Source organism: Schistocerca gregaria, unplaced genomic scaffold (assembly GCF_023897955.1).
Source record: "Schistocerca gregaria isolate iqSchGreg1 unplaced genomic scaffold, iqSchGreg1.2 ptg000599l, whole genome shotgun sequence".
Taxonomy (NCBI): Eukaryota; Metazoa; Arthropoda; class Insecta; order Orthoptera; family Acrididae; genus Schistocerca; species Schistocerca gregaria.
Genome location: NW_026061988.1, coordinates 269,219 through 296,801, shown reverse-complemented (window position 1 = coordinate 296,801; position 27,583 = coordinate 269,219). Strand labels below are relative to the sequence as shown.

The 27,583-nt window shown below is 40.4% G+C and overlaps 8 protein-coding genes, 1 long non-coding RNA gene and 1 other non-coding gene across 12 annotated transcripts; 5 read left to right on the top strand and 5 right to left on the bottom strand.

The window, feature by feature from the left end:
- The first annotated feature begins 51 nt into the window (after positions 1 to 51).
- On the top strand, positions 52 to 4,775 carry LOC126316713 (uncharacterized). The gene is made up of 7 exons (XM_049992808.1): positions 52 to 366; positions 625 to 716; positions 811 to 1,448; positions 1,571 to 2,133; positions 2,396 to 2,433; positions 2,527 to 2,849; positions 3,096 to 4,775. The coding sequence occupies exons 5-7, from the start codon at positions 2,431 to 2,433 to the stop codon at positions 3,835 to 3,837; spliced, it is 1,068 nt and encodes a 355-aa protein (XP_049848765.1). The 5' UTR covers positions 52 to 366; positions 625 to 716; positions 811 to 1,448; positions 1,571 to 2,133; positions 2,396 to 2,430; the 3' UTR covers positions 3,838 to 4,775.
- A 511-nt stretch (positions 4,776 to 5,286) lies between these two features.
- Positions 5,287 to 9,756, bottom strand: LOC126316712 (uncharacterized). Its single transcript, XM_049992807.1, has 8 exons — positions 9,668 to 9,756; positions 9,410 to 9,590; positions 9,050 to 9,299; positions 8,123 to 8,984; positions 7,847 to 7,908; positions 7,417 to 7,598; positions 6,032 to 7,357; positions 5,287 to 5,593 (listed from the first exon to the last, which is right to left on the bottom strand). Exons 4-7 carry the CDS (start codon positions 8,232 to 8,234, stop codon positions 6,277 to 6,279), a joined length of 1,437 nt encoding a protein of 478 aa, XP_049848764.1. The 5' UTR covers positions 8,235 to 8,984; positions 9,050 to 9,299; positions 9,410 to 9,590; positions 9,668 to 9,756; the 3' UTR covers positions 5,287 to 5,593; positions 6,032 to 6,276.
- Positions 9,757 to 9,883: 127 nt separating this feature from the next.
- Positions 9,884 to 11,792, top strand: LOC126316714 (uncharacterized). 2 transcript variants are annotated; one of them, XM_049992810.1, is made up of 4 exons: positions 9,884 to 10,053; positions 10,243 to 10,428; positions 10,599 to 10,981; positions 11,153 to 11,792. In XM_049992810.1, the coding sequence occupies exons 2-4, from the start codon at positions 10,283 to 10,285 to the stop codon at positions 11,683 to 11,685; spliced, it is 1,062 nt and encodes a 353-aa protein (XP_049848767.1). In that variant the 5' UTR covers positions 9,884 to 10,053; positions 10,243 to 10,282; the 3' UTR covers positions 11,686 to 11,792. The 2 variants fall into 2 exon arrangements, with proteins under 2 accessions (XP_049848767.1, XP_049848766.1); XM_049992809.1 differs by lacking the exon at positions 9,884 to 10,053 and having other exon boundaries at positions 10,115 to 10,428.
- Positions 10,987 to 13,602, bottom strand: LOC126316710 (uncharacterized). The gene is made up of 2 exons (XM_049992806.1): positions 12,914 to 13,602; positions 10,987 to 12,825 (listed from the first exon to the last, which is right to left on the bottom strand). Exons 1-2 carry the CDS (start codon positions 13,429 to 13,431, stop codon positions 11,823 to 11,825), a joined length of 1,521 nt encoding a protein of 506 aa, XP_049848763.1. The 5' UTR covers positions 13,432 to 13,602; the 3' UTR covers positions 10,987 to 11,822.
- Positions 13,603 to 13,781: 179 nt separating this feature from the next.
- Positions 13,782 to 15,697, top strand: LOC126316709 (uncharacterized). Its single transcript, XM_049992805.1, has 2 exons — positions 13,782 to 14,025; positions 14,103 to 15,697. Exons 1-2 carry the CDS (start codon positions 13,803 to 13,805, stop codon positions 15,425 to 15,427), a joined length of 1,548 nt encoding a protein of 515 aa, XP_049848762.1. The 5' UTR covers positions 13,782 to 13,802; the 3' UTR covers positions 15,428 to 15,697.
- Positions 14,929 to 16,778, bottom strand: LOC126316715 (uncharacterized). The gene is made up of 2 exons (XM_049992811.1): positions 16,639 to 16,778; positions 14,929 to 16,561 (listed from the first exon to the last, which is right to left on the bottom strand). The coding sequence occupies exons 1-2, from the start codon at positions 16,776 to 16,778 to the stop codon at positions 15,724 to 15,726; spliced, it is 978 nt and encodes a 325-aa protein (XP_049848768.1). The 3' UTR covers positions 14,929 to 15,723.
- A 445-nt stretch (positions 16,779 to 17,223) lies between these two features.
- On the bottom strand, positions 17,224 to 19,604 carry LOC126316716 (uncharacterized). The gene is made up of 6 exons (XR_007556259.1): positions 19,336 to 19,604; positions 18,869 to 19,227; positions 18,710 to 18,780; positions 18,531 to 18,632; positions 17,506 to 18,324; positions 17,224 to 17,394 (listed from the first exon to the last, which is right to left on the bottom strand). It is a non-coding gene; the product is annotated as an uncharacterized LOC126316716 (long non-coding RNA).
- Positions 19,605 to 21,868: 2,264 nt separating this feature from the next.
- On the bottom strand, positions 21,869 to 22,066 carry LOC126316835 (U2 spliceosomal RNA). The gene has a single exon (XR_007556285.1). It is a non-coding gene; the product is annotated as a U2 spliceosomal RNA (small nuclear RNA).
- Positions 22,067 to 22,183: 117 nt separating this feature from the next.
- LOC126316708 (zinc finger protein 622-like) lies at positions 22,184 to 26,389 on the top strand. Of its 2 annotated transcripts, XM_049992803.1 has the most exons (6): positions 22,184 to 22,379; positions 22,480 to 22,537; positions 22,612 to 22,884; positions 22,948 to 23,815; positions 23,894 to 23,983; positions 24,040 to 26,389. In XM_049992803.1, the coding sequence occupies exons 4-6, from the start codon at positions 23,774 to 23,776 to the stop codon at positions 26,251 to 26,253; spliced, it is 2,346 nt and encodes a 781-aa protein (XP_049848760.1). In that variant the 5' UTR covers positions 22,184 to 22,379; positions 22,480 to 22,537; positions 22,612 to 22,884; positions 22,948 to 23,773; the 3' UTR covers positions 26,254 to 26,389. The 2 variants fall into 2 exon arrangements, with proteins under 2 accessions (XP_049848760.1, XP_049848761.1); XM_049992804.1 differs by lacking the exons at positions 23,894 to 23,983; positions 24,040 to 26,389 and having other exon boundaries at positions 22,190 to 22,379; positions 22,948 to 23,738.
- Positions 26,390 to 26,651: 262 nt separating this feature from the next.
- On the top strand, positions 26,652 to 27,517 carry LOC126316707 (snurportin-1-like). Its single transcript, XM_049992802.1, has one exon. It carries the CDS (start codon positions 26,684 to 26,686, stop codon positions 27,392 to 27,394), a length of 711 nt encoding a protein of 236 aa, XP_049848759.1. The 5' UTR covers positions 26,652 to 26,683; the 3' UTR covers positions 27,395 to 27,517.
- Positions 27,518 to 27,583: the final 66 nt, after the last annotated feature.

The window sequence follows — 27,583 nt, the reverse complement described above, 5'->3', positions numbered from 1 at the left end:
TAGTTTTTTTGCACAATAAAATCCACTGCAAAAATTTTTTGGTCACCATTCATTTGTATCATGGCTTCATTGATATTCAGTGGACACTTATGTTCATATTCTTTGTCGAATTTGCGAAATCCGAGAAGTCTGTTGACATTTCAGCCAGCTCACAAACATGCAGGATTTAGATTATTCGATATTTCCCCCCCTGCAACGTTCAAGACATCTCATACAATCAGAGTTGATAGCAGATATGTTTCTCATCTTGTGAATACGACTTTTAGACCATACAGTTCTAGAGAATGGAGAAAGGCACAGCGAGAGATGCTAAAGGAACGGAAGCAGACAGAGGCAAATAAAGTAGTACCGAGCTACGAAGAAACTGTATGTATTGAACATTAAACTTCATAAGAGCAAATTTCATATTCTCCAAAATTTTATGTGCTTTGGTGTTTGTGTAAAAAAATTGCCTCAAATTTGTACGAAATAGGCATGTGTGTGTGATATGCATGCTCTCTTTGTGTGAGGCTTTTACGGTCCGAGATGATCGTCCTTGGCTAGAATGCATAGTACATAGAACGTGGCTTATATTTATTGCACGCATTTAATATAGCGAAACGACACTAATCAGCATTGGTCTAGTCTCTTAAACGCGATACTCCATCATACAACCTATGGAAAGAAGAAAATCAAGCGCCTTCTTACGATCAAAATGCCTCCACCGAAGAACTTATGTACGCGTAACCTTGTTGATCGAAACTGATACAAAAACAAGCGACGTACTGATTGATTGTCAATGTCTTGCGTATACAACTTTATGACTCATAGGAATCCTTCGGTCATGCAGCACCTACGAAAAGTGTATACAACTATCACGGCAATGATAGGAGCTGCAGCCATTGGGGGTGCTTCTTATTTGGTGTTACCAGCCTCTATATTGGCTACAGCACCCTTCGTAGGCCTTTTGGGTAGTATTGGATGCATACTGGGAGTTTATTTCTCCAATCCCAAAAACATTCTGTTTCGACAAAATTTGCTCATGGGGTTTGGGTTTCTCAGCGGTTTGAGTATTACTGGATTGCTCTCTATTGTGTCCTTGCCCACTATTCTTATGGCATTGGCCGGTACAACTGCTATTTTCGCCGGATTTTCACTAGCTGCCATTAGGGCCAAAAGTACCACCTTTCTATCCCTAGGAGGTGTACTCGGAGGTAGTATCCTTTTCTTGCTAGGTATTTCACTAATAAGCTGGCTCGGTCCAATGCTAGCACTTCCACTTTCCCCGGCGTTCTATGCTGCCCTCCATAACGTCAACCTGTATCTAGGACTCGGTATATTCTCTCTTTTTGTATCGTACGATACACAGAGAATGATCACAAATGCATACGAAGGAAACACTGACCATGTCAGCGACGCCCTGAGCATGTTCATTAACGTTTATTCTATATTCGTCAGGCTTCTTTCAAGTACGTTAATTTTGTTTTCAGTGTGTATCTTTTCTGAGCTAGTCAAAACACAGCATCATCTAATAATTTCAATACTATCGCTCTTCAAATTGTGATTACTCGACTAAAATTTAATTTTTCAGTCTTTCGAGACGAATGAGGGACATGCGCACTCTGTGTTAAATACATGGCCTTTCAACATCTGCCCTCTTTTTTCTTTGATTAAGCAGCATTTTTTGCAGAAATAAAGAGTTGTCCTAGTCACCGCCTCGATGAGTGACCATCTTTCTAATAAGTGGACAGGGAACATGCTCCAGAAACCTTTTGAAGAAATTTTTGCTGTTAAATACCGTCTCTTTTCTTAATAGCAAAAAAGAATCGTTCTAGAGAAATCCTAGTTAAACACCTAGAAGAATTACATCGCGTTGGTCACAAACCGATTTGCACTTCAATTTTATACAACCTCAAATGCTGCCACATGAGCACAACAATAATGAAATGGCCGATGGTTTATTTTTTTTCATAAAAATTCTAATTCACTAAATTGTGTACTGTTTTGCAGCCAATATTGTCTTACTTTTATTTCCTATCATCCATCGGTCATCTATTTGTACATTCACATAATTTTTGTGTCCAAACTGCTGTAAAGTTACCGCAGTCAGGGAGAGGCATACCTACGAAAAGATCGTATTTGCCGAGAAAAACTGTACGAGGGGATCGCAATACACTTTTACGTCATTTCTCAGTCACCGATCCACCAGATGCCCGATGGCAATATCTGCAGACATATCTAGGAAACAAATTTTGAATTTCACACGGTCGAAAAGTTTTGTATTTTCCGAATTTACTATATATTGTTCATATTGGGATTTGGCCTTTTTTTCACATTCTACCGTGACCTTGACAGCGCGGTAAGAGATTGAGGATTAACAGTGTCTAGTTAAACTAACTAAAAACTGTATACAAAGATACAAAAAAGTTGAGTTGCTGCATTTTTGCATGAATGGTACACAAAATAATCCACTTTACTTTTTAGACACATGCTGCCTTGACCTGATCACCTAATATCCTACCCTTTCTTTGATATTTAAAAAAACAGGCTAGTTTGATTATAGTAGCTAGTTTGGGACTAGCAGGTGCTGCATATATAGCAAAACGGAGCATTAGCAGGCGCCCAGGCGGTATTCGCCTGTATGTTCAGCGCAAAAATATTTATTTTGCGCATCAGCTAGGTTTACTTGATGACGTGCAGGCAGCTGCGGCATACGATGCCCTGAGGAAGCATTATGAAAAACTGGTCATACCCAAGCCAGTCAATTTGAGTGGAGACAAACAAGCCGATTCCCAGATCTTGTATGGGGGTCCATTTCAGAGCGAGATGACAAAAAAAGAGGCCAGGCAGATCCTCGGCTTGAGCGAAGAGTACGTTCTGTAGACAAGTACAGATCCTTTAACGTTTCAAAACCCGTTGAAGGCTCAACATTTTTTGTGCAGACAGAATTCCAGTTTTTAAGCGCACACTAAAAACAGTTGTCAACCTTTCACAGCTGCACGCTGGGCCCCGAGCTAAGAACCTGAGCTGAGATTTGAGGGAGGAGCCGGGTACAAAAGCTTTTGAAATTTGACTGTCAGAAAGAGCGGTTACGTTGACGCGTTTTGTGTATAAAGGCAATCGAGGCACGGTCAGAATGTGACTCGACAGTGGCGTCAGTTGATGCTCAGAAATCACCCAGATATAGGCGGAAGCCCGTATATTGCGGCGAAGATCAACGAAGCCAAAGATATCGTAATGGGTGAGAAGGCGGCGAAGGAAGACGAGCCTGTAAAGCGTGATGCCAATGAGAAAAAAAGAGGTACAAAAACTAATTTTGATGTTTCAGAAGAAGAGGATTTTACAGACGCGTATCAGACGGCAGAGAGTAGAGGGCCTTTTGCGGGGTATAATCCGTTGAATTTGACTGGAGATTGGAATGTAGTCGAGGAAATTTTTCAGCGGAAAGCTAACCGCAAAAGGCCACTATGGATGCCGGAAGATGTCATACCATTCGCGCCTGAGGAGAATTGGAAATTGCGCTACCTAAAAGAGCTGGACTCCGTATCTCAGTTGGATGAACATATCAGTAACCAAAGCAATGTACTTTTGATGGAGAACAGAAACATAAATACAAAGGATACAGTGGGGATAATATTAGACGAAGAGGGGAAGCCAGAAGATCCGAGGACGTGGAATTATTATAAAGAGGAGGAACTAATTAGGAACGCGGAAGAGGTGGAAGAGGATGAGATTGAGTTGGAGAGGCAAGAAAAAATGGTGATCAAGAAGGAGATGTTGGAGAGAATGTACGCAGAAATGATTTGGTCAAAAAAGAAAGTACAGAAGAAAAAGAAGTCGAATGCGGAGAAGAACTAGTACATTAGTGTTCGTATATGAATGCATGTATGTATAAATGTGCAGTAAAAAAGGACATACATATATACGCAACACTGTTTTGTAGACACCGATAAGGGTGTTAGAATGGGAGAAGATACTCCAATAATGTGGGCAGCAAAGAGGAGGAGGGTGAATTTGGAGAGGGAGATTCCTCGTGTCGTGCGTTGCTGGGAAACAGCGTGTTGATGTCTTCCTCTGAATATATTTGGATGCCTTGCTCTAGGACAGACGGAGGGAGGTGTTTGTTGATGTCAGGGTGATCGCTCAGGAGTGCATATCGGTACAGCCCTTGCACATCATGGAAATTAGTGTTGGTGAGTTGTCGTATAGAACGTTGATGTTCAAGCCACTGATCGGTATTGAATTCTGGCTGTTCGATTGCATGGACAACATGGAGTGTAGTGTCGATCAACCATTGGATAGTGGATGGGTTTTTCCAGTTACGGTTTGCCCATTCAGCGTAGAGAAGGCACTGCAAATGGACCGGATCATAGGAATCATCGGCATCCTGAGACGACAGGAAGTAGGGATGGGTGTCGATGCCGTTGTCTGGAAGAGGCTGTATGGACAGTCGAGAGCAGAGATATATGAGAGCTTGAGGAAAAGTCAAAATGGCTTGAGCGAGAATCTGAGAACTGTCGGACAGATGTTGAGGCTCGTAAGAAGGGATGCAGATTTCTTCAGACAAATTAGAGAGGCGAGTTTTATTTTTTTCTAAATGGAACTTAGCAAGTGCCAGGGAATACAGCCAATTTGGTCTGATCAGCAAGTTCTTTTTGCAGAGCATAGGATGAGCTAAGAATTCGGCTATGAGCAAATGTTTGTTTTTCCTCAAAATACACTGGTCAATCCAATAGAGCAATCCGAACGGATCTGAAGGATCGAGAGTGAATAAAAACTTGCAAAATTCTAGGGTTGTTCTGGCATATCCTTTTTTGTAGATTTGATAGGCATAATTCGCAAGACCCAACATAATTGACCGATTTTGTATGTGTGGATCATATTCCAGTCGGCAATTTCCCAGTGGAAATTCGTTAAGAAATTTTTTGTGCCAGCTTTTTTCGAATCGGTATATAAGTCGTTTCAGCATGTCTTGTGCCACATCGTAGGAGCCAGTGGCCAGAATGTAGTTGTGAAACCGAAGCAGTGTGTCGATATGATAAGGATGCAGGTTGTAGCTGGAAAAAAATAACTCAAAGTCGAGGAAACAAAATTGCTCTTGAACACCTTTGTAGGTTTCGTTCCAGTCCATTACGAAATAATGTACGTCGTCTTTTGTCTCGAGTAGTTTCATACTCAATCCATCGTAGGGGTCAATAGGCGGCCAAGTAGAAACAGGACGAACGAATATGAAAGACCGCTTTTGAAGGTGTGCTCGTCCCGAACCAAGCCTCGAGGCGTGTCTCCCATCTTGTACGTGGTCAATTTGAGCGGCGACGTTGCTTCCAAATAAATTGGTGATTTCCTTTTCGACATTCAGATAGGGTACCTGAATGTGCATACAAGAGACATCAGTTTTAGCGCAGGGCGTTTTCTTGGGTACACTAGTATCTTGGTCAAGAAGAGGCTCGAGCGTGAATTGGTTTTTGGCTGATTTCTTCTTTTTTCTAGGTTTTTTTTTGGACGAACTGGTTTCGAATTTTTTATTGCCCTCACTTGTTTGAAGTGAAAATGCGGGCTCACCTAGCGACTGGTCAAGGACATCGTCGGGCGAATCTCCTTCACCATCTGAAAGCTGGTAAGGATAAAAGGACGGTCAGCGATGAGCGTACACGTTATGTACACAAATTGGCCGAAGAAAAATACTGCGAGAATTAGGTGTGCGGACTCTGCAGCGAAAAGGGCGGCACAGATCCGTAAAGTATGCCGTAGAAAAATGAATAGATAGCGCACAATACTGAAAAAATTGGAGCAAGCAGGCACTATTTTAGCGGCAGATCGCGACTCATCGTCTTCACATAGGCTGTTTACTTCAAACAAATCTTCTCCAATTTCCCTCCTCAGCGCCTTTGATGACATAGATGACCAGCGGAAAAATAGGGTTCGGAAAGTGCCAACGTTTATCTTGTGCTAGTGATGCGTAGGCCCGATACGCGTGTGTAGGACAAACTAAGCGAGTTTGCTAAAAATACATATAATTTTGTGTACTTCCCCCCACACATACCATACAGACTTTTTGTTTATTCACGCATTCAACACCTATGCGCGAAGGAAGGCGCCCTTTTTGACTTGAGTGAAATGACGCGGGAAAACATGGTACAGTGACGTGGATGCCGCGATGCCTCACAACTTCTAGATAAGAAGCGAAATAGGTTTTTTTTTGTGAGAATCAAATGATTCCAGAATATGTTCTTAATATTTAGAGAATCATTTAAACCAATATTCAGGGTTCAGAGGTGTACATGTTCATATATTTTTTTAGCTAGACGTTGTGGTTTTTTCTTTGACAGGGTTTGCTGGATTTGACAACGAGGCATTGATGGTAAGACTGCTTGTTTTACCAGATAGGATTTTCCCCCATCCGATCAATCTCCAGTGCTTGCTAATACGTCTTGAAAGGGTGATGCTTTCGCCAATTTTGGTACAGACTGGTTGTACGAGGGAAATTTTTGCGAGATCGTTGTTGACAGCGAGTATTCGTCCGCCGGTTGATGTAGATCCGATGTTAACGAGAAGGACTTCGTCTGCTGTCATTTTAGCAATTTTGGATTGTTTGGTTGTTTGGGCCTTGACACCTAGGAGATGGCTCAAGAGGAAGAAATTCACCTCAATGTGAGTATACACTTCAGGTAGTTCTCCAACTGATCCTAAAACTTGTCCGACTAGTCTATCAGCGCGAAGCAAGGTGGGATCGATACAAGTGCCTACTCCAATAAGCCCTCCAGGAACAGCATAGTGAAGCTCGTTCGACTCAGCAAGAAGAGAAATAATTTTAGAAAAAATCGGCTGACATCGAACTCGACCTTCATTGTCTTTAAAAACGATTCCAGGACGGACTTCAATTTCGTCCCCTAAACGCAGAACACCTCTGATAATCGATCCACCAGCTACACCACCACGCAAGCTATCGATGTTGCATCCAGGCTTGTTCACGTCAAAAGAGCGAATCACAATCATCTGTGGTGAAGACGTGAAATCGCGGACAGGAATTGGAATCTTCTTGACCATGTATTCCAAAGCCACATCAATGTTGTATTTCAACTGGGCGGATATGGGAATAATTGGACTACCCTCCGCAATTGTTCCTTTGATGAAATCCAGTATTCGATAATATTGCTCTTCAGCTACGCTTTCTTTCACAGAATCAATCTTATTTTGTAAAATAATAATATTTTTCAATTTCATGATCTCTATTGCAGCCAAATGCTCGGACGTCTGCGGTTGAGGACACGACTCGTTTCCAGCAATCAATAGCAACACTGCATCCATTACCGCAGCCCCGTTCAACATAGTTGCCATCAAGATATCGTGTCCAGGACAATCCACAAAAGACACATGCCTTAAAAATATGCTATCAGCAAAATCCCTAAACGCTAAAATTACTTTTGATTTACACACCTTAATAGTTCTAATTCTGCATCGCAACCACTATTGCCACACGGCGGATTGTCTTCCGTATAACTGCTGAATGCCTGGTAACAGCTCGGTCTGCTGCACTTAGGACACTTATAAATTTTTGCATTCGCATATCCAAGTTTGATAGTGATGTTTCTCACCAGCTCGTTTTTAAACCGGACCGTCTTTCAAATATGGACCGTGTGGTTTTCAAAAAAAAAACACAATTCAGTATTACAAAACGAACACATTCAATCCAAGCCATCCTTCACGTCGTGGTATCGAAGATAAAAAACAAACACTCCTGGCCGACTCCATCAGTGCACATTCGTACACAAAAATCAGTCACGACCTCGTCGAATTTGTCCATATCTAAGATCATTTCGTCGGTGTTCTCTGTTTCCCCAATAGATGCATCTTATCTCTTCCGTACCTGAACGCCCGAAATCGCCTTCACTACCGTCGACTTTCCATGCGCGACATGTCCAATTGTCCCTTAGTAGTATACACCGTAATACAGATTATTGCAATTAGCAACGCCATTTGTCACGTTCGTGGCAATCTGATGTAGTACAAAGTACATCGCACACACAAAAACAATGTATATTTGCCCGGCTAAAAGCATACTATACAAAAACGCCTCGCTTCGTGCCGCCTTTTCCCCCCTCAAAGATACGCCTACCCGAAACACCTAAAAATGCCATCGTACCAATATTAATGGTTGCTTGGCGAGAAATGACTTCAGGTGTCAGCGGCGTAAGCTTGGATACATCTAGCGTTTCTAGTGACTGCGCCTTTAATTTCCCTTTTACTTTAGACATGCTTATGTCTTTTACAAAAGCTAAAAAAAAAGCCAATGAAAGTCTGAAAAAAAAGATTTTGTACCTTAGAACTTCTCCAGCCACGTCTAAAGTCAACAAAAAAACGACGCCTTCTAAAACAAATTTCAAATGCTCTGTCTAAATGTCTCAATAACACCAACTTTAATTGAAGGCATTTTTGACACTAAAACGCGGATTCTATATGTCTTGTTGCCGCACTAGTTGGAGCTTCACATTTTGTCAAAATTCGACTGTCTTCAAAGTATTCAGACTACAGACTCAGTACCCTCAATGCTTTGCTTCTGTAATAAAAGTATTCCTCCAGAATCGCTATATCAGTCATTCATACAAAATTTTTTTGAAGAGCATTCATTTCACGCTTTTTTTGCTCTAATTCTTTCAAGATTGAGGGGTGAGGTAGAGAATAGTTTGGAATTCTGTCGACTGAGGTGTAAAAACGTTCGTTGGGTTTATAGTCAAAATCAGCTATGCACGCTAAGTAGTTTCTAACTTCCTTTGAACATGGCTTGGATGTACCGTTATTGCCAATGAAACATAAGAGCACATCTCGAAATAGGGCTGGGCAGTATTTCGGACCTACGCATGCAATCTGAGCCTTAAATCTCTTATCGTTGTTAAAAGACATCAAAAACGCCTCCTTCGAACAAACATAACTGATATCTAATACACCCTTGTCTTTGAATAGGGCATCAGCAGCAAGGTAGTGTTCAGCGATGGCTCTCTCTAAATCTAAAAAAATAATTTTAGTACAATTTTCTAAAATGATTAAAACACTAAAGCGTGCGCGCTCATACCTTCCGTTTCCTGCGCACATTGCCGAAAATTACCCATGCAATTTTCGATGCATGTCTCCCATTTGCTCAAGAGAGGCGTGAGTTTATAAAGCTCTGCAAAACATTTAATGGAGGCCATTCGGTTCTTCTTACTGTCTCTTCGACTAGAATCTTCTGATTTTGAAAAAAATTCAGCACATCGGGTTTGCGCTCGAAGTGTTGGACTTACTTCTCGGAGGCGTTCATATCGGCTTAAAGATTCTTCCAAGATCTTTAAAATTAGAGCGTCAGATACATCAAATTAAGATGGCCGATTTTTGTTTTTATCAGAAAAGATACGCTCAGTGCAAAAATATCTTCCCTCGTCGTGTTGCGACATACGTGATCAGCTAGAGATGCATGAGCGTTCAACATGTTTTCGGTCACCATGTACTCCAAATCGCGATTGTTCCGAGCCATAGCCTTTTCAAAAGGAGTCTTTTGCCCCCAATCCTTTGGCTGGGGCTGGTCTGTCCAATCATCGGGATTGATGTATTTTTTTCGAGCAATCTCTTCTAGTTCACTGTACACCGACAATGAGAATTGCTTAGTAAAATTATCGGAGGTCTTGTAAATATCGTGGGTGAAATTGTGAAATACCTCATTTATTCGGCGCACGCGATTTCGTCGCACAAATACAACTTAAAAATGCGAAATGCCCTGCAGGACTGACCAGTGAAAGACACACGGTGTATGTGTTTATCGTAAACAACGGCAATAAATTGCTAGAAGTATGATAGAAAAAACTTTTGCGAGAATTTCATATATCTATAATTGATTTTTACACTGCTCCCTGCACTGAATTGTCCATGTCGCCTAGTGTGATGGAATCGAGCACAATGGAAGAATAGCGTCGCTATTTAACCAGCAGATAAGAAACAGATTTGAACGACCGGGCCGAGGAGGCAAACCGTCATCGATGTAAACCTCTTCAAGAAGTGGTGAAGATAGAACACGAGCCGATACTTGCCAGTATGAAGCATTTTGTATGAATAATATTTTCATTTGGGTTTTATAATTTTTTGCAAACGTTTTTGCGGTGTTGGCGACAATAGATTGGAAGGACAAATACCCTCGCGTCCAATATATCCGCGTCGCACGATATCTATTAATTTGTACGCAATATTTTTTTCTACTTGGTTGCATGCTCTTCAAAAATTCTACGATTTGAACAGCAAACATATATAGTGATTTTTTTGTCTTCATTTTTGTCCTATGCCCAATATGTTGAACCGGGGACTTTGGTTTAAAAAACGACAGGGCAACAGAAAATTGTTCAACGTGTCAAGCGTGTATGCTGACGTGAATAAAAATCGGCCTAGCTCCTACTGGAATTATGCGGCACTCAAAGTAGAATGGGGGTATGTCTCAAGTGTTTCTTTCGTAGAACGCGTTCATTTCAATACACACAGCACAGCGACTCAATATGAAGTGAATGGTCGCGGTACTGTGTGATTGACGGGACGATACACTTTTTTATAGTCACTTCTTCTCTCACTCTCTAACGGGAGCTGGAACGAAATTGCCACAGAAACATAGATAATTACGAAGTGATAAAAAGAATTGGCAGAGGCAAATATTCGGACGTATTCGAGGGCATAAACGTTGTGTCTAATAAAAAATGCATTATTAAAGTCTTGAAGCCGACTAAGAACAAAAAAATACGCCGCGAAATCAAAGTACTACAGAATTTATTTGGTGGTACAAATATCATAAAGTTGTACGATGTAGTAAGAGATCCGATTACCCACACTCCATCGCTTATCTTCGAAGCTGTGAATGGCGCAGATTTCAAGTCATTCTACCTTAAGTTGACAGAAGCTGAAATAAAATATTACATGCATGAGCTGTTGAAAGCGCTTGACTGGGCGCATTCTAATGGTATTATGCATAGAGATTTGAAACCTTATAATAGTACGTTTTTTTTGGATATTGTGTTTATTATGCATAACGCAGGCGCAACAAGAAACTCAAAAAGTCGTAGGCATTCTGAGATATATACAAATCGGCACTGGTCATAGCTGAATTGTTTTCTTTGCGCGCTAGCTGATTTACTTTTCTGAAAGCTGACATTTATTCATTTAGTTGTCATTGATCCCAAACTGGGCATTCTTCGTCTGATTGATTGGGGCCTTGCTGAGTTTTATCACAAAAACCAGGAGTACAATCCTCGAGTAGCATCGAGATACTTCAAAGGTCCAGAGCTGTTTGTCGATATGCAAGACTATGACTACTCGTTGGATTTGTGGAGTTTTGGCTGCGTGTTGGCAGGTGTGATTTTCAAAAAAGAGCCATTTTTCCGAGGCGAAGATAATCGCGACCAGCTAATCAAGATCATTCAAGTTCTTGGTACAGATGAATTATGTGCCTGGATTGATAAGTATGGGCTGACGCTCGATCCTGCATACCAAAACCTCATCACTCCCTGTCCAAGGATCCCGTATGAGAACTTCATCACAGAAGAAAATAGATCAACGGCCGGAAATCCGGATGCACTAGACCTTTTGGACAAGCTGCTACGATTTGACCCAGCAGAAAGGTGGACAGCAAGGCAAGCCATGGACCATCCCTACTTTTCTCAGTTGAGAAGAACTTCGCCATTTCCCCAACAATCTTAGCTTGCCCTATTTCAGAAATCGCACGTCGATATCTCTTTGGTAAAATAATCCAAGTGCACATTAGAGAAATGGTGAAATAAGGTATAAAATGAAACCTGCCTCGATAATTTTTCCCCTTTTCCTCCTTCAGTGCATTTTCATTTGTTTATGCGACATATAGGGTTAGACCGAATAAAGTCGTATGGCACTTCAGGACCAATCAGGCTCCGGATATCCTGTACTTCATATTTAATCATCGCAGGCCTTTCTAACGACAGGCCCCAAGCAATGACTCGGACGCCATCCGGTATTCCGGCTGGCTTCAAGACTTCTGGTCTGAACATGCCACTATTTCCAATTTCAACATATTTTTTCAGCTTTGGATGAAAAGCATAAATTTCCATTGACGGTTCTGTATAGGGGTTGTATGTCGGCTTGAATTGCAAGTTTTCGAGCCCCTGGCGCTCATAGTAGCTTTTCAGCGTGCCAATCAGGTCTCTTAGGGTCAGGTTATAATCGACAATTAAACCCTCGCACTGATGAAACTCGGCCAAATGCGTCTGATCGGTCGCCTCATTTCTAAATACGCGATCAATTGAAAAATATTTTTTAGGCGTGAATTTGCCCGTTTTTTTATATTCTTGTGCCAAAGCATAAATCATGCGTATAGATGTTGCGGTGGTGTGTGTCCTTAAAACATTTTTTTGGGATTCCTTCTCCTTCCATTCATATCGGTAGCCGAGTGAGCCGAATCCACCCTTCTCATGAATATCCTTCACCTGGAGCACATAGTCGGCTGGATGCGCATGTGTCTCAGCCGGATCCTCAATGAAAAACGTGTCATGTAAGTCTCGAGCCGGATGGAACTGAGGTTGGAACAGCGCATCGAAATTCCAAAATGAGCTATCTACAAATTGATTGGTCGGCATCTCTTCGAAACCAAGTGTCAAAAATATCATACGAATTTCTTCTCGAATTTTCAGCAAAGGATGAAGACTTCCACCTAAAATTTTTGAACCCATAGCTAAAAAATTATACTCTTTAAAGTTGGCTGTTTTCCAAGATCCTGAGCGCAACATTTCCTCTGTAATGTCTGTATCATAGGCTATGCCATACTCTGAAATTTTGTCGCCTGGCTTAATCAGATACTCGGTAATAGACCTTTTTCCCACACAACATATGATCAAAAATGTAAGATCTGTATGTAAAAGCCCACGCTGCCGCTAGAAACTAAAAAATACTCACGCACTTCTGAACGACGTATTGACGCCTTTTCAAATAGTCAAAATCTTTTTTGTCGATTTGTTTTCCACAAGAAACCTGCTGGCATTGTTCACGAATGGCATCTACAATTTCTTGATTTTTTCGTGAAATAGCTTTAGATGACTTGTCTACCGTAAAATAGTTCAATTTGATTCCGGAAGAAATGATCGCTTTGACTGTCTCTTCCTTCATGTGGGAAAGGAGTTGTGAGCATTCAGCAGGGGAAAGTTGGCGATTGCCGATCTGCTTCCATAAAAGGGCTTCTGGAGACCCATTCTGTAAAACATCTAGACCCTGCTGGGTAAGCTCAGTGATAATGAAGGTCTTTTGCTCAATCGAGGCAATGCATTTGGCCTCTAGACTTTTCAGAACACCGATGACAGTGTGATGAGGGATTCCATGATCAAGTGCCCAGACATAACTTGACTGAATGATGGCGTTATGTTTCAATTCTCCCAAGATCAGGTCGGCGACTTGATTCTTCACATCAACTTGAGGCTGCATAGTTAAAACTGACCAAAAGTTTTTATACAAAAAATGTTAAAATAATTGAATTTGTTTCGACTAGTGTAAAACGCCTCTATAAAGGGCCTTCAGGCAAAAGGCGGACTCTGCACTTCAGAAAACTGATAAAATAAAAAATTTAACGATCAGAATGCGTGCAGAAAGAAAGATGAAAAGTGTCAACGAGGAAAAATATTTTGTTTAACTCGAGGCAAACCCTGAATATCTGAAAGTTTCACAAATCCACTCGACTGGAGAAAACGTAACTCTTGAGAACGTGTGTTCGACAAAAGATAGTATTTAAAATGTGTTATTCAAAATGACAAATACACAACTCAATTGGCAGTACAAACTTGCATTTTCTGGATAGCATGAGGCACGGATCTTGTAGGTTGCACCGGAATTCAGGCCATTTATTGCATCGTTTTTTTGATTGGGAGCTCGTAGGATGTGATTTGGGACGCTTTGGCCGTGCAGATTCCTCTCGTACAACTGACATGATCTATCTCAAGGCCAATGAAAATTTGACATTGGAACCAGACGTGCCAAAAAATCAGGTCTACCTCGGCTTTACGAGAGATGGAGAGTACATAGGTAAAGTGTAATTAAGAAAGATGGAGGGGAAATGAGAGGGATAGATTGAACTGTGTCCATATTAACGGTTTTTTCAGTGTCGTATGAGGCGGTCATGGGCGATCTGCATCCATGTTTTCTATTCTATTCGTATGGAGAAGGTGAGGAAGCATTCAACACGCCGGTGGAGTGCGAATTTTTTAAACTGCTTCATATATGGAAGTGGAAAAGAGTTGAGGAAAGGCCATCGAGAGTGCGATTGATTCACTGCGTTTCGTTTCCGCTTTTCGCAGTGGCTAAGCTGGGCATAGATTTGAGGTCCAACTATGTCCATACAGTATTTAGGTTACTGAAGTTGAACGAAGAAAAGAATCTATGTGTTACATGCTTTGAAACAGGATTGATATGCAAAAGGCATGAAGAAAAGCTCCAGGTAGAACCAGAAGCAGACCCACAAAAAATGGCAGTAGGATCGTTATTTATCGTAGCAAGTTACGCCTCGCCAATGCAGAGCATAACAGAAGATGATCAATTCAAAGAAACGGAGCCAATCCCATTAAAAATAACAGTAGCACATATTCACCTTGCCCACGAACATGACATAGGAATAATGACAGCTGGGACAGATAGCTTCAGCTCACTTTGTCATCAATCACACATACATATGAGTTTGTATACACGTGCTGTGCCGGCTCCATTTGATCCAGCTATAAATTACTACGGAGAGTACAATAGCATTGTTATCAACACAGGGTCATCTTTGATGATGGCACGCATAATCGTGTCATTGGAGTGCTACAGTTCTCTTTATGAGGAAGGACCAAGAGGGAAAGAGGTGAGAGGGAATTGGAAGAAAAGAAAATTTACTTGTGAGTGTATTGAAATGTTGGCTTGCAAAAATTCTCACATTAGAGCAGATGTGTATTTTTTTGAGTTTGAGAGATGGATTTTTACTAAGGTCGAGGATGGTCTAGGCCGTTTAAAACGTAATGCCGTTTTGGTAAACTACGAAGTCGACTTGTTGCCTCGGAGATGTGCTCCAACTGGCACCGTGCTGTGTTTCGCTTCAATTATATTTTCAGGTGTGGACAAACAGAAGTATCCTAACGAATATCCAGACGAAGCCCTTTGGAAGGTAGGGATGTGGCTGACTATTGGGCTTGATGATGGAAAGGTTGAAATTATTTATATAGGTCTGCCTAGTTTAGTCAATCCAGTTGGTCGTTTTTATAACCTCGCTAGTGAGATAAAAGCGAATCAAACAGAAATACAACGTTTTTTGTTCCAGTCTGGTGAACTGAGAGAAGATCTCGTGTCATTTGATAGGTTTTTAACCAATTTACCGTGGATTCGTGGAAAAAGCTTATCGCACTTGAAACACCCTTTTTTGTGTTTATCAATTTCAAAGCCAGGCATAGAGTAGACCAATAGAAATAGAGTCAAATCAAGAAGAGAAGTTTGGCCTTGCTCTAAATACACTCAAAAGCGCTGAGACCATAGATGTTCACGCACACATAGTATACGGACATTACACAGGTTTATGACTGCAAACGATATCACAGTAAAAGTTCCTATGCATATGATTGGATCTGTCAAAATTCCAGGCTCAGATTGTCACAGATGATAATCTCGACATCTGGAAGCATATATAAGTGCATCAAGAGCTGATCGCGATTTTTTTTCTCATAGAAAAGATGTATTGTATTTTTGTAAATAATCTTATATCTCGTCTTCTAACTCATCTGCCTCGACATCATATAACGAGGTATCTTGCTGTTCATCGAGACTCAATTCCGGAAGTCCAGAAATACTCTGGGAGGCATACTTCTTTGCGTTGGCGTAAGGGAGTTGAACTGCTCTTCTAGCTCGTACCTGCTCATCAGTTGGCCGGTCAATGTCATCTTGCCCGATTTGCATGGTACTTTGCGATTCAGCTGCATTTATTTTTACTGAGGAAAAAACTTGCTCATTACTGTAGAATTTGAGCACGTCGAGATCAGAAACATAACCGTAATGTTCAAAATATCTTCTAACTTTTTTGTCTTTTCTCAAAATTTTGAATGAACCCTTGACCAAGATGGAAGTCAGTAATGCTGGCTTGTCCATGGTAATAATATCGGTTGCTTGCGCTTCTAAGAGCTGTTGTCGCTCGCATTTTCGTTGATCGACTGTATCCGCATGCCAAATTACAAAAATAGACTGAAATAGCGAATCTTTGGATTGTTTGAGCTGATTCAGAAAAATGGCCAGAGATTCCATGTGATGACCGTGAAGAAGCAGACTTGACAGAGAGTCAATCACTAAAATACTTTTTTGAGCATGTAACGAAACTTGGACTATCGCTTCGTAAACGGCATTCAGGTCATTTACTTGCGTACAGGGTATAGAACGAATTGCTGCTGGCGAATCGCTAGAAAGCTGACAGGTATCGTCATTCGCTTCCCATCCGTACGGATTTGAAAATAGATCGATGAAAAAAAGATTCTTTTTTTGGGAAAATCTACACCGGTTCAAATACGCCTGACTTATTTTTTCATTGTGCAAAATTGTCAAAGCGCTTTGCTCATATAGGAAATACAGTAAGTGTGAGGTGCAACATAGCGCAACAGAGACAGACAAGGAATATTAACGTACTTGGGTGAACAACTCATCGACCAGGAAGAGATAAGATGATACAAGAGATGTAGGGATGCATTCTCTAAAGTATCCTTAACAATCACTAGCCTAGAACGGTCGTAATCAGGATTCAATAATCTAGATGCATAGCAATTCATAGTCTAAGAAAAAATAAATCCAAGCACTTGATTTTCTAAGTTGATATTGATATGTACACATTAAAAAAATATCATCCTCACGCACTGATACAGAATACCTGCTGATTCAACCCTGTAAAAGACCCCAAAGTTTGTTTCCGCGAACTCTTGGCTCTCGTGTATTTCGTACATTCAAAAAAATTTCCTTTTCATCCAGCTTCTTATATTCGAAAAGCCTTACTTTGTTTTGCACATCAAAGAAAGTACATCTGCTCAAGAAGCAGCAGCAAGAGCCTGTGGCGCACGCCGGAAATGTCAGGGTAAGCACACATTAAGAGGTCGATTGCATTCAATTGATGAAAATGCCTATTTTGTTTCTCTAATCAGAGAAATTTGGACATAGAACATGGTGCAATATGTCTGCTATCGACAGATGTTTGTATTTAAATGAATTTTCATTTGTTCCTTTGATGATGCCACTACACTACGATTGCCTCGAGCATTCAAATTAAAGTTCTAGCATTTTATACGTGCTTTTTGACTAAATCTCCCATTAATTCATATCTTGAGCAAGTCTGATAATAGTAAAAAAAAAAATTTAACTAGTGTGGCTTGTTATCACCAAATCAGCAGTATCCTAAACAATTGAAAAAGTAAGCACTTCAGTTCTATTACTATGTTCATATTCTGCAAAAAATGAATCTGACATTTTCATCAATAAAAGACCAGAATCATGTGGCACCTCTACCTGAAAAAATTAGATATGAGTCCTTCCTTGCAAAGGTTATACGTTGTTTTCAAATGCTTAATAACACAAAAACGCTTCTATAGCTCCTCGCAATAATCTGTGCTTGCAAACTAAGTAGGTCATTTAGTTTTCTCAGTTTGCTGTCTTGTATTACGTTATCGCAACAGAAATCATGCACCAATATATCTCCTACTATATAATCACACATAGTACAATGAAACTGGGCAATTGCCAAATTTAAAACACAGAACACACTTCGTTCTCTCAGTATGTGTGATAATAGCAAAGAAGTTGAAAAAGACTTTTTATTACGCTAAGCCAGTCAGACACCGTACTAGTTCTGACTCTTTGTGTTTAATTTTTTAGCAAAGTGAATCCAAAATAAGACAACATTGGTATATGTCATGTTTGTAAAATGGGTGATGATTCAGTTGTAATTGACGCAACCATATACGCTCTATACTCGTCCGAAAATAGAAAAGCAGTGGTTTCAAATTATATTGGAACAACACTTTACTCGGTCTTATCGCCACTGCATTTAACTGAGAGCAGACATTTAGCTATTATTTCACAAGAATTTGAAAAAGGGCATTGCTATAAGAGGAAGTCAAGATTATGTTTGATTTTGAGAATTTCAATGACGTATTCAAATGAAGAGAAGTTATTCATAATATTTTTTGCCAATTCTATGTTTTCTTGTGTTTTAGCAATTTCATTCAGCTGACTGCGCAAAGAAATAGCGATCTGAGTAAAGTCTCGGTTTTGAAACTCTTGAAGCAATTCTATTAAAAAGGCATCGATGTGTTCCAAAATATCTTGCTATATATTTAGAGTCAGTTTTACTGGATTATTAGACTGTATAAAATAGGTATAGATTTTTTTCAAAAATAAATATATCGAAATTTGGATAAATACCATTTGGACAATAGTGTACAAAGACGCTATGCAAACATGCATAAAATTTGAATCTGAGATATAAAGCGATATTTTTTTTAAAAAATGCTTGAACGATGATTATAGCGTACATTGTTTTCGATCAGTCTATGAAATAGGCTTATAACAACATTTTCATCAGTAGCTAAGATCATCCGAAGTGGATACGCTGTCTGTTTTTTTTTTGATAGTAGCTATATTTAAAGAGTAGTGAGTATACATAAAATTCTGTTCAACACGAACTTGTTTAGTATCAACGACAATTTCGTACCTGCCTTCTCCTAGAAGACAATGTCTTAGTGTTGTCGTTATATTTCGCTCCAAAAATAACTTGTTTGACTTCTGAAAAGGCTGGTTAGTATCAAAATCAGAAAATAAGTTTGACATATTTTTAGCAGTTGATTTGGCTCGCTCTTATCACGAGAAATACCTTTGCTTTTATAGCCCAGCTGTCCAGAGATTTGCTTAAAAGACAGCACCATTTTCGATATATCGTAGGGAGAAGCCTGTAATGGCCATTGCCAATTCTTGTCCAGCAGACAAATGCCTGTTTGTTCATCAAAAACATTACATCGTAACAAAAGCGGGAACTTCTCCTTGTCGCTCGGAAGAGCATCCGAATCGTTGCTACTCGGAAGAAAAGATGATTCGTAGCACGAATCAGTTTTAGGCGAGCTGGGGTTGCCCATATAAAAATCTGTAAAGAACCCACAAGTGTCTGTCTGTCTATTTTAAAAGAGGTAGGACAGATCGAGGCGTCTGGTAGTAACTAAAATAGAACAGGCCAATCTTTGGGCAGAGTAAGAAGATCAGATCTTTTCAGAGTCTATAATAAATTTGACAGGAGTGATTTTGTACACGTTACACGGAAATTAAAGAAGTAGGTAGCATACATACGTTTTCGATGTGTACAAAATAAGGAATAAAAAAAAGTCAATACAAAATACACAAAAGCAGTTTTACGAGAAGAATGTCACAGAGTTCGAAGCAAGTTCTCAGATTTCTGCCTTGGCATAGTTTCATCGATGTAGGATTCTGGTTCGAACTTGCACAAAGGAAATTGGATGTTATAAAGCTCTCTGAATCTGCGATACCTGTATATGGATTTCACAAAGTGTGTTCGAACATAAAATGCCCATCTCGATTTCAAATAAATGCCTTTGCGTTCGAAGAAAACTTCAAGTATGTATGTGGTGTTTCATGCCTTAGAATCATATGGTTATTCTTCATCGCAAGCACTTTAAAAGATGGTTGTGTTCATGCATATATGATAGGTGCACGCACGATACGTATACATATGATCATATGTATATATATAACCGCCGTTTTTCTTAATTATAGGCCTCCAATGTGGCACATGGCTATCACAGGTAGGCTATACAACACCAATACGTTGCAGGCATTCAAAGACATGGATCTACGCGGACAGTTAGATATCTGGGCTCAGAACGTACGTGCGTATTGTTTGTTCTCACCGTTTGACAAGTCTAAGCGAAGGAGAAAAAAGTAATAAACGAATTTTTTTATTGTGTATCTATCATCTTATCTATTGAAGTTTTGGGCAGCGTTAGAAGCTGGCAAAAATTTCGAGGAACTGTCCAGTTTTCTGTTAATTACTTTTGCAGATTTGAAGAAATATGTTTTTTACTACCGATTCGCGTTTCCAATGCTTTACCCGCGCACGCCATTCGCTATCCATGCAGAGATGAGCATCACGGATGCCTGGAATCCCAGTCAGCTAGACGTACTTGAAGCAGCATGCAGCAAAATCATACTTGAGCGTGCATGTGGTATTTTTCTGATCAAGAGAGAGAAGCATGACGAAGTTCAAACCGCTAGCTTGTCTGATTGGCCGACATTTTTCGTACCTGAGAAGACTCTTGTTGTGGTGGCAGCTAACAGTTACTCGTCAGCCGTCAATTGGATTGTTCAGAACTTGTTGGTGACAATACAATATAGATGGTCTCCTGATCAAGTCGACATTCTCCAATATAGAGTGGACAATACCAATTTTCACCAAATCGAATCTTCAAATATTTTAACTATTCGTTTTGATAGGAGTGTTTCACTAAATAAAGAAGATTTCAATGTTATGGGCTGGGAAAGGAATTCTGACAATAAAGTAGTACCTAAGGTTGTCAATTTGAGGCCAATGATGGATAAAAAAAAATTAGCTGAGCAGGCGGCAGAACTCAATTTGAAACTTATGCGATGGAGATTCGCTCCAAATTTAGATATAGAATTGATCAAACAAACGAAGTGTCTTTTATTTGGCGCCGGGACGTTAGGGTGCAATCTAGCCAGAAATCTGATAGCATGGGGAGTAAGAAATATCACCTTGATTGACAATGGATCAGTTTCTCTTTCCAACCCTGTTCGACAATCTCTATACACATTCGAAGATAGTATTCAAAGCAGTGCTAGCAAAGCAATGGTTGCGGCAAAAAGGCTCAAAGAAATCTGTCCCCACGCAAACATAGAGGGCGTTAAACTCAGTGTGCCTATGCCTGGACATCTAATCGATGCATCTCAAAAATCTCAGGTAGAACAAGATATTCAACTCATCGAAAATATGATAGAAGATCATGACTTTTCGTTCCTCCTTCTGGATTCCAGAGAAGCAAGATGGCTACCAACCGTTATTTCTGCTGTTAAGCAAAAACCTGCCATCACTGCTGCTCTAGGGTTCGATAACCTCCTAGTCATACGACACGGAGTAGAGTCCGAGCATCCGAATCAAACAGGGGACAAAACAAAGACTCTAGGATGCTACTTTTGTAACGACGTCGTCTCACCGCAGAACTCTTCTATCAACCGTGCTTTAGACCAGCAATGCACGACCACTCGACCGGGACTCTCCATGATCGCATCTGGCCTTACAGCCGAGCTCTTCATCAACCTAATCCATCATCCTATGCGTGCGTGTGCACCGGCAGACGAAAGTCGCGAAATAGGGTCAGAAGCATCCACCGATCTAGGCATAATACCCCACCAAATTCGCTTATTTCTAAGCCATTTTGTGTGTCTGAACGTATCCGAGTACCGGTATAAAAACTGCGTGGCATGCAGCTCGCAAGTTACGAGAATGTACTCAGAAAACAAGTTTCATTTCTTGTTTGACGTGTTCAGAACACCGTCAATTCTGGAGGAACTCACCGGAATTGCTCGCGATAAGGCAGAAAGCACACTCCAAGAGCTGAGTGACTCCGTATTTGACCCTGATTTGTAGAGCCATGCCTGCCCCTCTCTCCATTTATTATTTAATGTACTAAATACATCCAAACAGCCTGGAGGACAACCGGTCACACACACTTCATGTCTGCGCACGAATCCTAGTACATTATTTTGGAACAATTAGTTCCGGTCAATGCAAAGGTGCACTGGGTTTCAGGCACTTTGCTGTGTCATTTATTTTTCTTTTTTATTTATTGTGAGGTAGACTGTGCATGATGGTAGTGCAAATCAAGACAATCTAAGTGGGAGGCTGAGGCAAGCCCCAGTTTGTTTTCCCACACCTCTAAAAAAATTAGAGTAACAATTAGTTCGAAATGTTTTCGAACAGAAAGTTGTTACACTTTCTAGAACAGATACTACACAAAGACTCTAAGCGGTAAAGCCGAGAACTTATTGAACAAACAACTATCAAACAAGATTTATATAACAATCTCTATTCAAAAAATTATGGGAAACAATAATTTTTTTATTCATCTGCCAAATTATTAATTTCTTTTTTTTCCTTAGACGCATAATATTGCCAAGGATGATTGTGTCCCGCAGTAATAATTCGTCTAAATTTACCTGTCTGACGTGTCGTCTAACGTTCAATAATTCTACGGAACAGCGTACACATTATATATCAGACTTTCATTGTTTCAATCTCAAGAGAAAGATAATTCAATTAGGCCCTATTACACAAGAAACATTCGAGTCGAAAGTAAAAGGTATGAATTAATTCGTAACTATACTTTCAACTTAATCAAGACAGTTCTAAATAGATAATACCTTCAACTAACCCTAATCCTTGTTACTTCGAAATTTAAGCGCTTGAAGCCAAATGTATAAATCCAGACAAAATTAACGCAAAATGCAGCATATGTCAGTATGTATCATTCTTTGTATATGGAATGCCCCTATTGTTCTATTATAGCCTGAAACTTATCACGTTGTTCGAAGAAAACGATTTCATTCAAAAGTACAATATCAGCAGCATATAGCCAGCAAAAAACACATTTTAAAGTCGCAATTATCTGGAATCAAAAAAAATTCGTCGAGCTGTGCTCAAGATGTTGCCGTATACAGACCTGTGATGAAAACCGTTCATCCATCAGCTGAGCAGCTTGAGACCATGGAGGATGAAGATATTTATGAGTATCGTAAAGAAAATTTTCCAAAACTAGCTCTAGAAGACTGTCTTTTCTGTCGATTGAAGTTTAAATCCTTGGATTTGTACGTAAATTTTTATTGCTATTTCTATTCAGTTTCAATTTTCCTAAGCGACCTCGTTATCAGAAATGTGGAACATATGGAGTATGAGCACGGCTTTTACATTCCTTATCGCGAATGCCTTATAGACTTAGAAGGACTCATAAGATACTTAGACGAAAAAGTTGCCATTGGTCTTATTTGTTTGCAGTGTAATACACACAGTAGGCAATTCAAAACAATAGAAGCAGTTCAAAAACACATGCGTGAACTTTCTCATACTCAGATATCCCTCGACACTGAAGAAGAGGAGGACGAGTATGAGCCATTTTATGACTTTGAAGGTCTTAACAAAAAGATAAGCGAATTACCTGAATTACAAGAAAATGAATTTGGGGAACTTGTGTTGTCTGACAATGTCGTATTCGGAAATCGAATGCTTGTTAGATACTACAAGCAAAAAGCATATAGGCCGTCTAGTTGTGGGCTTACAAAGGGACTGTACGATGAGTACCAGGTAGTTCTCTCCAAGCAAGAACTATTGTCTAAAATGCCACCGAAGGCATGTATTGATCGGGAGAAAGTCATGGCTCTGAAAGTAGGACTTCAAGCAAACAAGACACGACTTTTGAGATTCAGAAGCGACTGTCCTATTTAGTTTTGTTGTCTAATGCTGTTTGATTGTATATGCAGAGAGCACATAACATGTGCTTATCTGACATATAGAATATTTTTTTCGAGAACTGTAGACTATCTGCAATAATAGTTATTTCATGGATTTGAAAAAATTTTTAAGTTTGGCGACATTTTTTCTGAAGGTGGCTTTCTTGCAAAAAGTGTGTAAAATAATAAATAGCTGTTTCCGATATCATAGTAAATGTCAGCACCGTCCTAAATCTATGTTTCTATAACCATGCCTGGGGTTGAATCGGGTGATTCATTGCATATTGATGAAGTATGAATAATATTTTAGTTGTCAAAGTCGTTGCGCATGAATACGTTTTTTGTTTTTTACTAAAATTTTTGTGTCTAGAGGTTAGAGATTTTCAGTGATCAGAAGTTTGATGCTAAAGCGTGGATTAATAATGCCGTTTCGACAGCATCGTCTAAAGTGAGTTTGCTAGTACGTATACATTTTTTATAATGTAGAACTTGAATTATTTTTTAACTTTATAATAGAAAGTGTCCGACCTGCGTACAAGCTGTCAGCAGCTTGCCACGGAATGTAACCACTCGATTAACGGGTTGTACAAAGATTGCTTGAATCGCTCTTTGTGTATGGAAGAAGAACTGCAACTGGCAGATGATAGAATTCAGGACCTAAGCGCTTCCATTTCGGATATTTTTGCCCAGCTTTTTGCATTTAAATTGGATGTTGCAAAGGACTTTGACGTTCTTTCTGAATTAGACCAGATCAAAAAGCGCATCGAATCATGTCTGACACTCTTATACGAGGCAGATCGATTCAAAAATCTTACCGACCAGATAGACCAAGTTTTTTTGGCTCAGGATGCGAATACGATTACTGAGGCACTGGCAGAACTGATACAGAGCTACGAGTTGGTTCGGGAATTGCCAGAGTTTAGAGACGAATCCCAGGTTCAGAAATATAGAAAAACACTTAAAAAGCTTATCAAACCGAGACTTATGGAGGCCATCGAGAAGCAAGATGAGCGGACCGTACAGGTCTACCTCTCTGCTTTGAAGCAAACGAATCAACAAAAGCAAGTAGGTGTGATTTTAAAAAATGGACTCATTGAAAAAATAAGGCGATTGTGGGACCAATACAATCACGTAGAAGAACCTTTATATCATCACTCATCTGACAATGTACAAGAGAAAGCGCCACACAAGCGGGAATCGGATTTTTTACTTGAAATTTACAAACAACTGCTTCTGATCATAAAGTTTGATTTACCTTCTTGGGTGAGACTTGTTTCGAGCGAATCTTCGGCGCCGACTGTATACGACTTGCTGCATACCCTTCATATGGAATTACTGGCCAAGCTTGAGTTCGAATTGGCGTCGTGCGATCTAGAAGGTCTGATGACAATTTTCAAGTCAACCAAAATTTACATAGAAGAAATCAAGTTGCAACCAATTTTTTCTTCATGTAAAGAGGAAGAAACAATGCAAGTTCTAGAGAGTATTTACCAAGTATTCGACAAATGCAGAGCCAAATTAATCGTTCTTGAGTCCCTGGCCTTCAGCCAAGCGGTAGAGTCCCTGAAGACTAAGAAAACAAGCATCGATCAAGATAGAGATATACATACGGTTATAGAGTGTGTTGAAGGGGCGCATGCAGACTTGTTCGAACTGATACATTCAGCTGCGGCAAGGTGCACCCAATTGACGACAGACAACGTAGCATTTGAAATGCTGACGGGTTGTTTTTCCAATTTAATATCAGATTACATCATTTGGACGATTTCGGTTCTTCAGTCGACGAGTGTGTTTATTGTTCGCCTGGAAACAAATTCGGTAGACAATCGAGAATTGAGTAAACCAGAAATGTGGAGAGATGGCGACGAAGGTCTACAAGAATGGGACATTCAGTACTTTCAAATTGCCACCGAGTTTTTAGAAATGAATTACGATTTTAAAAGGCGTCTCGAAGTTTTTATAAAAGATCACATGCTCGAGGCAGATAAAAAGCAAACTTCTGATTTGTCTCTTTTAGAGCGATTTGATAAAACCATTTCTGAAGAAATATTAGATTCCTCTATCCAGGATTTGCTGAATATGCTTATGTCGAAAAGCCAAACGTTGCTGTATGACACTATGTTCATTTGTATCCAAAAAAAACTAAATTCAATCCCGCATTTGTCTATTTGGAATGCAAGCAATTCTCCACCACATGGGAAACATGGTCAAATCGTGCCTCGACAACCCAGCTGCATCGAGCAAGTTGCCGAGCACTTATTGATTTTACCAAGATATCTCGAACGTATTGATCAAAAAATAGAACTGGAGGTGACCGAACTTTGCTCCTATAGACCAACCAGTTTGGATAACAAGGGTCAAAACACGAGTAAGCTGCCATATTTGAATGAAATAGATGCACTTAAGAGTAAACGAAGGGCGGGATTAGCCTGGACATGCATGAAGGAGATTGCTGTAGAGACACAAAGACATATGTATGAAAAAATTTTCCAAATTCCAAAAATTTCTGAACAAGGTGCAATTCAGCTGGGAAAAGAGATTGAGCATCTATTCAATGTTCTGTCTGCTCTGAGGCTCCCAAAAATCACGCCATTATCCATAATAGCGGATCTGTGCAAACAGAAGGACCAAGAGTATATTCGTTACGTCAGTAGTCTATCAGGCTTGTCTGAAAAAAAAATAGCTGTCTTTTTTGGGAAAATTAGGGGTTTGCTCTCAAGTCCTGGTTGAGGTGTACCTTTGTAGCCAAACGATGTTCAAACTAACAGCATGCGGAATGCACAGGTCAAAAGTGCTCGGCTCGAGAATACTTTAACCGCATGTGCTTATAAAAAGGTGGTCGTGGCTAGTGCAGGAGGTTGTCCTAGAAAAAGTTTTTTAGCTAATTAATTTTAAGGACGCGCGTTTTTGTACTTCGGTTAAAATTTCGCTGTTCATGTTTCCATGTAAAGATTCTTCCGAGCAGACTTTTTCGTCGTCTGCCGCGCCCCATGCCAGAGCGATTTTTTGCTCATTCCCGGTCATTTCCGGTCAAAAAAAGCGCCGTGCAGAGGCGGACCGGCGCCAAAAAGCAACGCGGGCTGCAATTTTAGACCGGGCTCGTCAACTCGTGCAGGGTGGCGGTTCAGATGGCCAACCTTCTGCGGGAACGGCAGAAGGAATGGATATTGAGATGCGTATAGATATGGGTGTCCGTGGCGAAGATGGTACTGGAATAGATTTGTTGAAATTACAAGAAGTATCTGCTCAAAAGTTGTACCGAAACGCATTGATGTTGCCTGAATATTTGAGCGAAATTCCTGTCGATTTCGCAGAGAACTGGATATGCGTCCCATTACCCATTGGCAGGAGGTGCACGATCGTTTCGAGGTGCGGAATAACGGAAGCAAGGGACATCAACGGGGAATTGTTAGAGTCATTCGAAAGTTCATTGCCAAATGGCTCGCCTTGCATGGATAATCCTAGCAGATACTTTTGTCTCTTAGACTGCATTCAGTGCAATGCAGCGCGCGATTCTGCGGAGTATGAAGAACCGACCGTGTACTATTACGTGCTCGACATGATGGTCTGGAATGGAATTTTTTTTTACAATTGCAGCACAGAAAGTCGATTCTGGCTACGTGACTCGAAGTTGGAAGAACTGGGGGAAACTCTAGAAACGCGGGCGTGCGGAAGAAGGTTCGCCAACCTACCCAGTTTCAGGTGCAACCGAAAAGGAGTCTCCGAGGCGATAAATGCGGACGTCGGGTGCCCTCTGAGAGGTGTTTTGTTTTACCACGCCGAAGTCGAATACTGGCCATACGAAACGCCATTCATGTGTGGACTGCCAATCGATAAAGCGAGAGAGCTCATGTGCTCGTTGCCGACGTGAGAGAGGCAATGCGCGCGCGAGAGCTTTCGGACAAACGCGCGAGAAGGAAGAAAGTTTCCTTCGTCGACCTTCTTCCCCGTTCTCTTTTCGAACAAAATCGAACTTGTGTGCGACAAGGGGGAGGCGCAGTCTCAGCTGCAACACTCTAGGTGTACATAGAGAATATATGACTGAAGTAAAAGTACGAAG

Excerpts from the sequence above, each read along its gene's own strand:
- LOC126316713 (XM_049992808.1), top strand. Across the intron at positions 2,850-3,095 it reads ATCCTCGGCTTGAGCGAAGA|GCAATCGAGGCACGGTCAGA; the intron begins GTACGTTCTGTA and ends TTGTGTATAAAG.
- LOC126316712 (XM_049992807.1), bottom strand. The coding sequence starts at position 8,234 with ATGTCTAAAGTAAAAGGGAAATTAAAGGCGCAGTCACTAGAAACGCTA. Across the intron at positions 7,599-7,846 it reads AGGCGATTTCGGGCGTTCAG|ACGGTCCGGTTTAAAAACGA; the intron begins GTACGGAAGAGA and ends CATATTTGAAAG. Across the intron at positions 7,358-7,416 it reads GCAGAATTAGAACTATTAAG|GCATGTGTCTTTTGTGGATT; the intron begins GTGTGTAAATCA and ends CATATTTTTAAG.
- LOC126316714 (XM_049992810.1), top strand. The coding sequence starts at position 10,283 with ATGCCCAATATGTTGAACCGGGGACTTTGGTTTAAAAAACGACAGGGC. Across the intron at positions 10,429-10,598 it reads GCACTCAAAGTAGAATGGGG|AAACATAGATAATTACGAAG; the intron begins GTATGTCTCAAG and ends AAATTGCCACAG. Across the intron at positions 10,982-11,152 it reads AGATTTGAAACCTTATAATA|TTGTCATTGATCCCAAACTG; the intron begins GTACGTTTTTTT and ends TTATTCATTTAG.
- LOC126316710 (XM_049992806.1), bottom strand. The coding sequence starts at position 13,431 with ATGCAGCCTCAAGTTGATGTGAAGAATCAAGTCGCCGACCTGATCTTG. Across the intron at positions 12,826-12,913 it reads CGTCAATACGTCGTTCAGAA|GTCTATTACCGAGTATCTGA; the intron begins GTGCGTGAGTAT and ends TGTGGGAAAAAG.
- LOC126316709 (XM_049992805.1), top strand. The coding sequence starts at position 13,803 with ATGAGGCACGGATCTTGTAGGTTGCACCGGAATTCAGGCCATTTATTG. Across the intron at positions 14,026-14,102 it reads GAGAGATGGAGAGTACATAG|TGTCGTATGAGGCGGTCATG; the intron begins GTAAAGTGTAAT and ends CGGTTTTTTCAG.
- LOC126316715 (XM_049992811.1), bottom strand. The coding sequence starts at position 16,778 with ATGAATTGCTATGCATCTAGATTATTGAATCCTGATTACGACCGTTCT. Across the intron at positions 16,562-16,638 it reads TCGATGAGTTGTTCACCCAA|CGCTTTGACAATTTTGCACA; the intron begins GTACGTTAATAT and ends ATATGAGCAAAG.
- LOC126316708 (XM_049992803.1), top strand. The coding sequence starts at position 23,774 with ATGCCTGGGGTTGAATCGGGTGATTCATTGCATATTGATGAA. Across the intron at positions 23,816-23,893 it reads ATTCATTGCATATTGATGAA|AGGTTAGAGATTTTCAGTGA; the intron begins GTATGAATAATA and ends TTTTGTGTCTAG. Across the intron at positions 23,984-24,039 it reads CGTCTAAAGTGAGTTTGCTA|AAAGTGTCCGACCTGCGTAC; the intron begins GTACGTATACAT and ends ACTTTATAATAG.
- LOC126316707 (XM_049992802.1), top strand. The coding sequence starts at position 26,684 with ATGGATATTGAGATGCGTATAGATATGGGTGTCCGTGGCGAAGATGGT.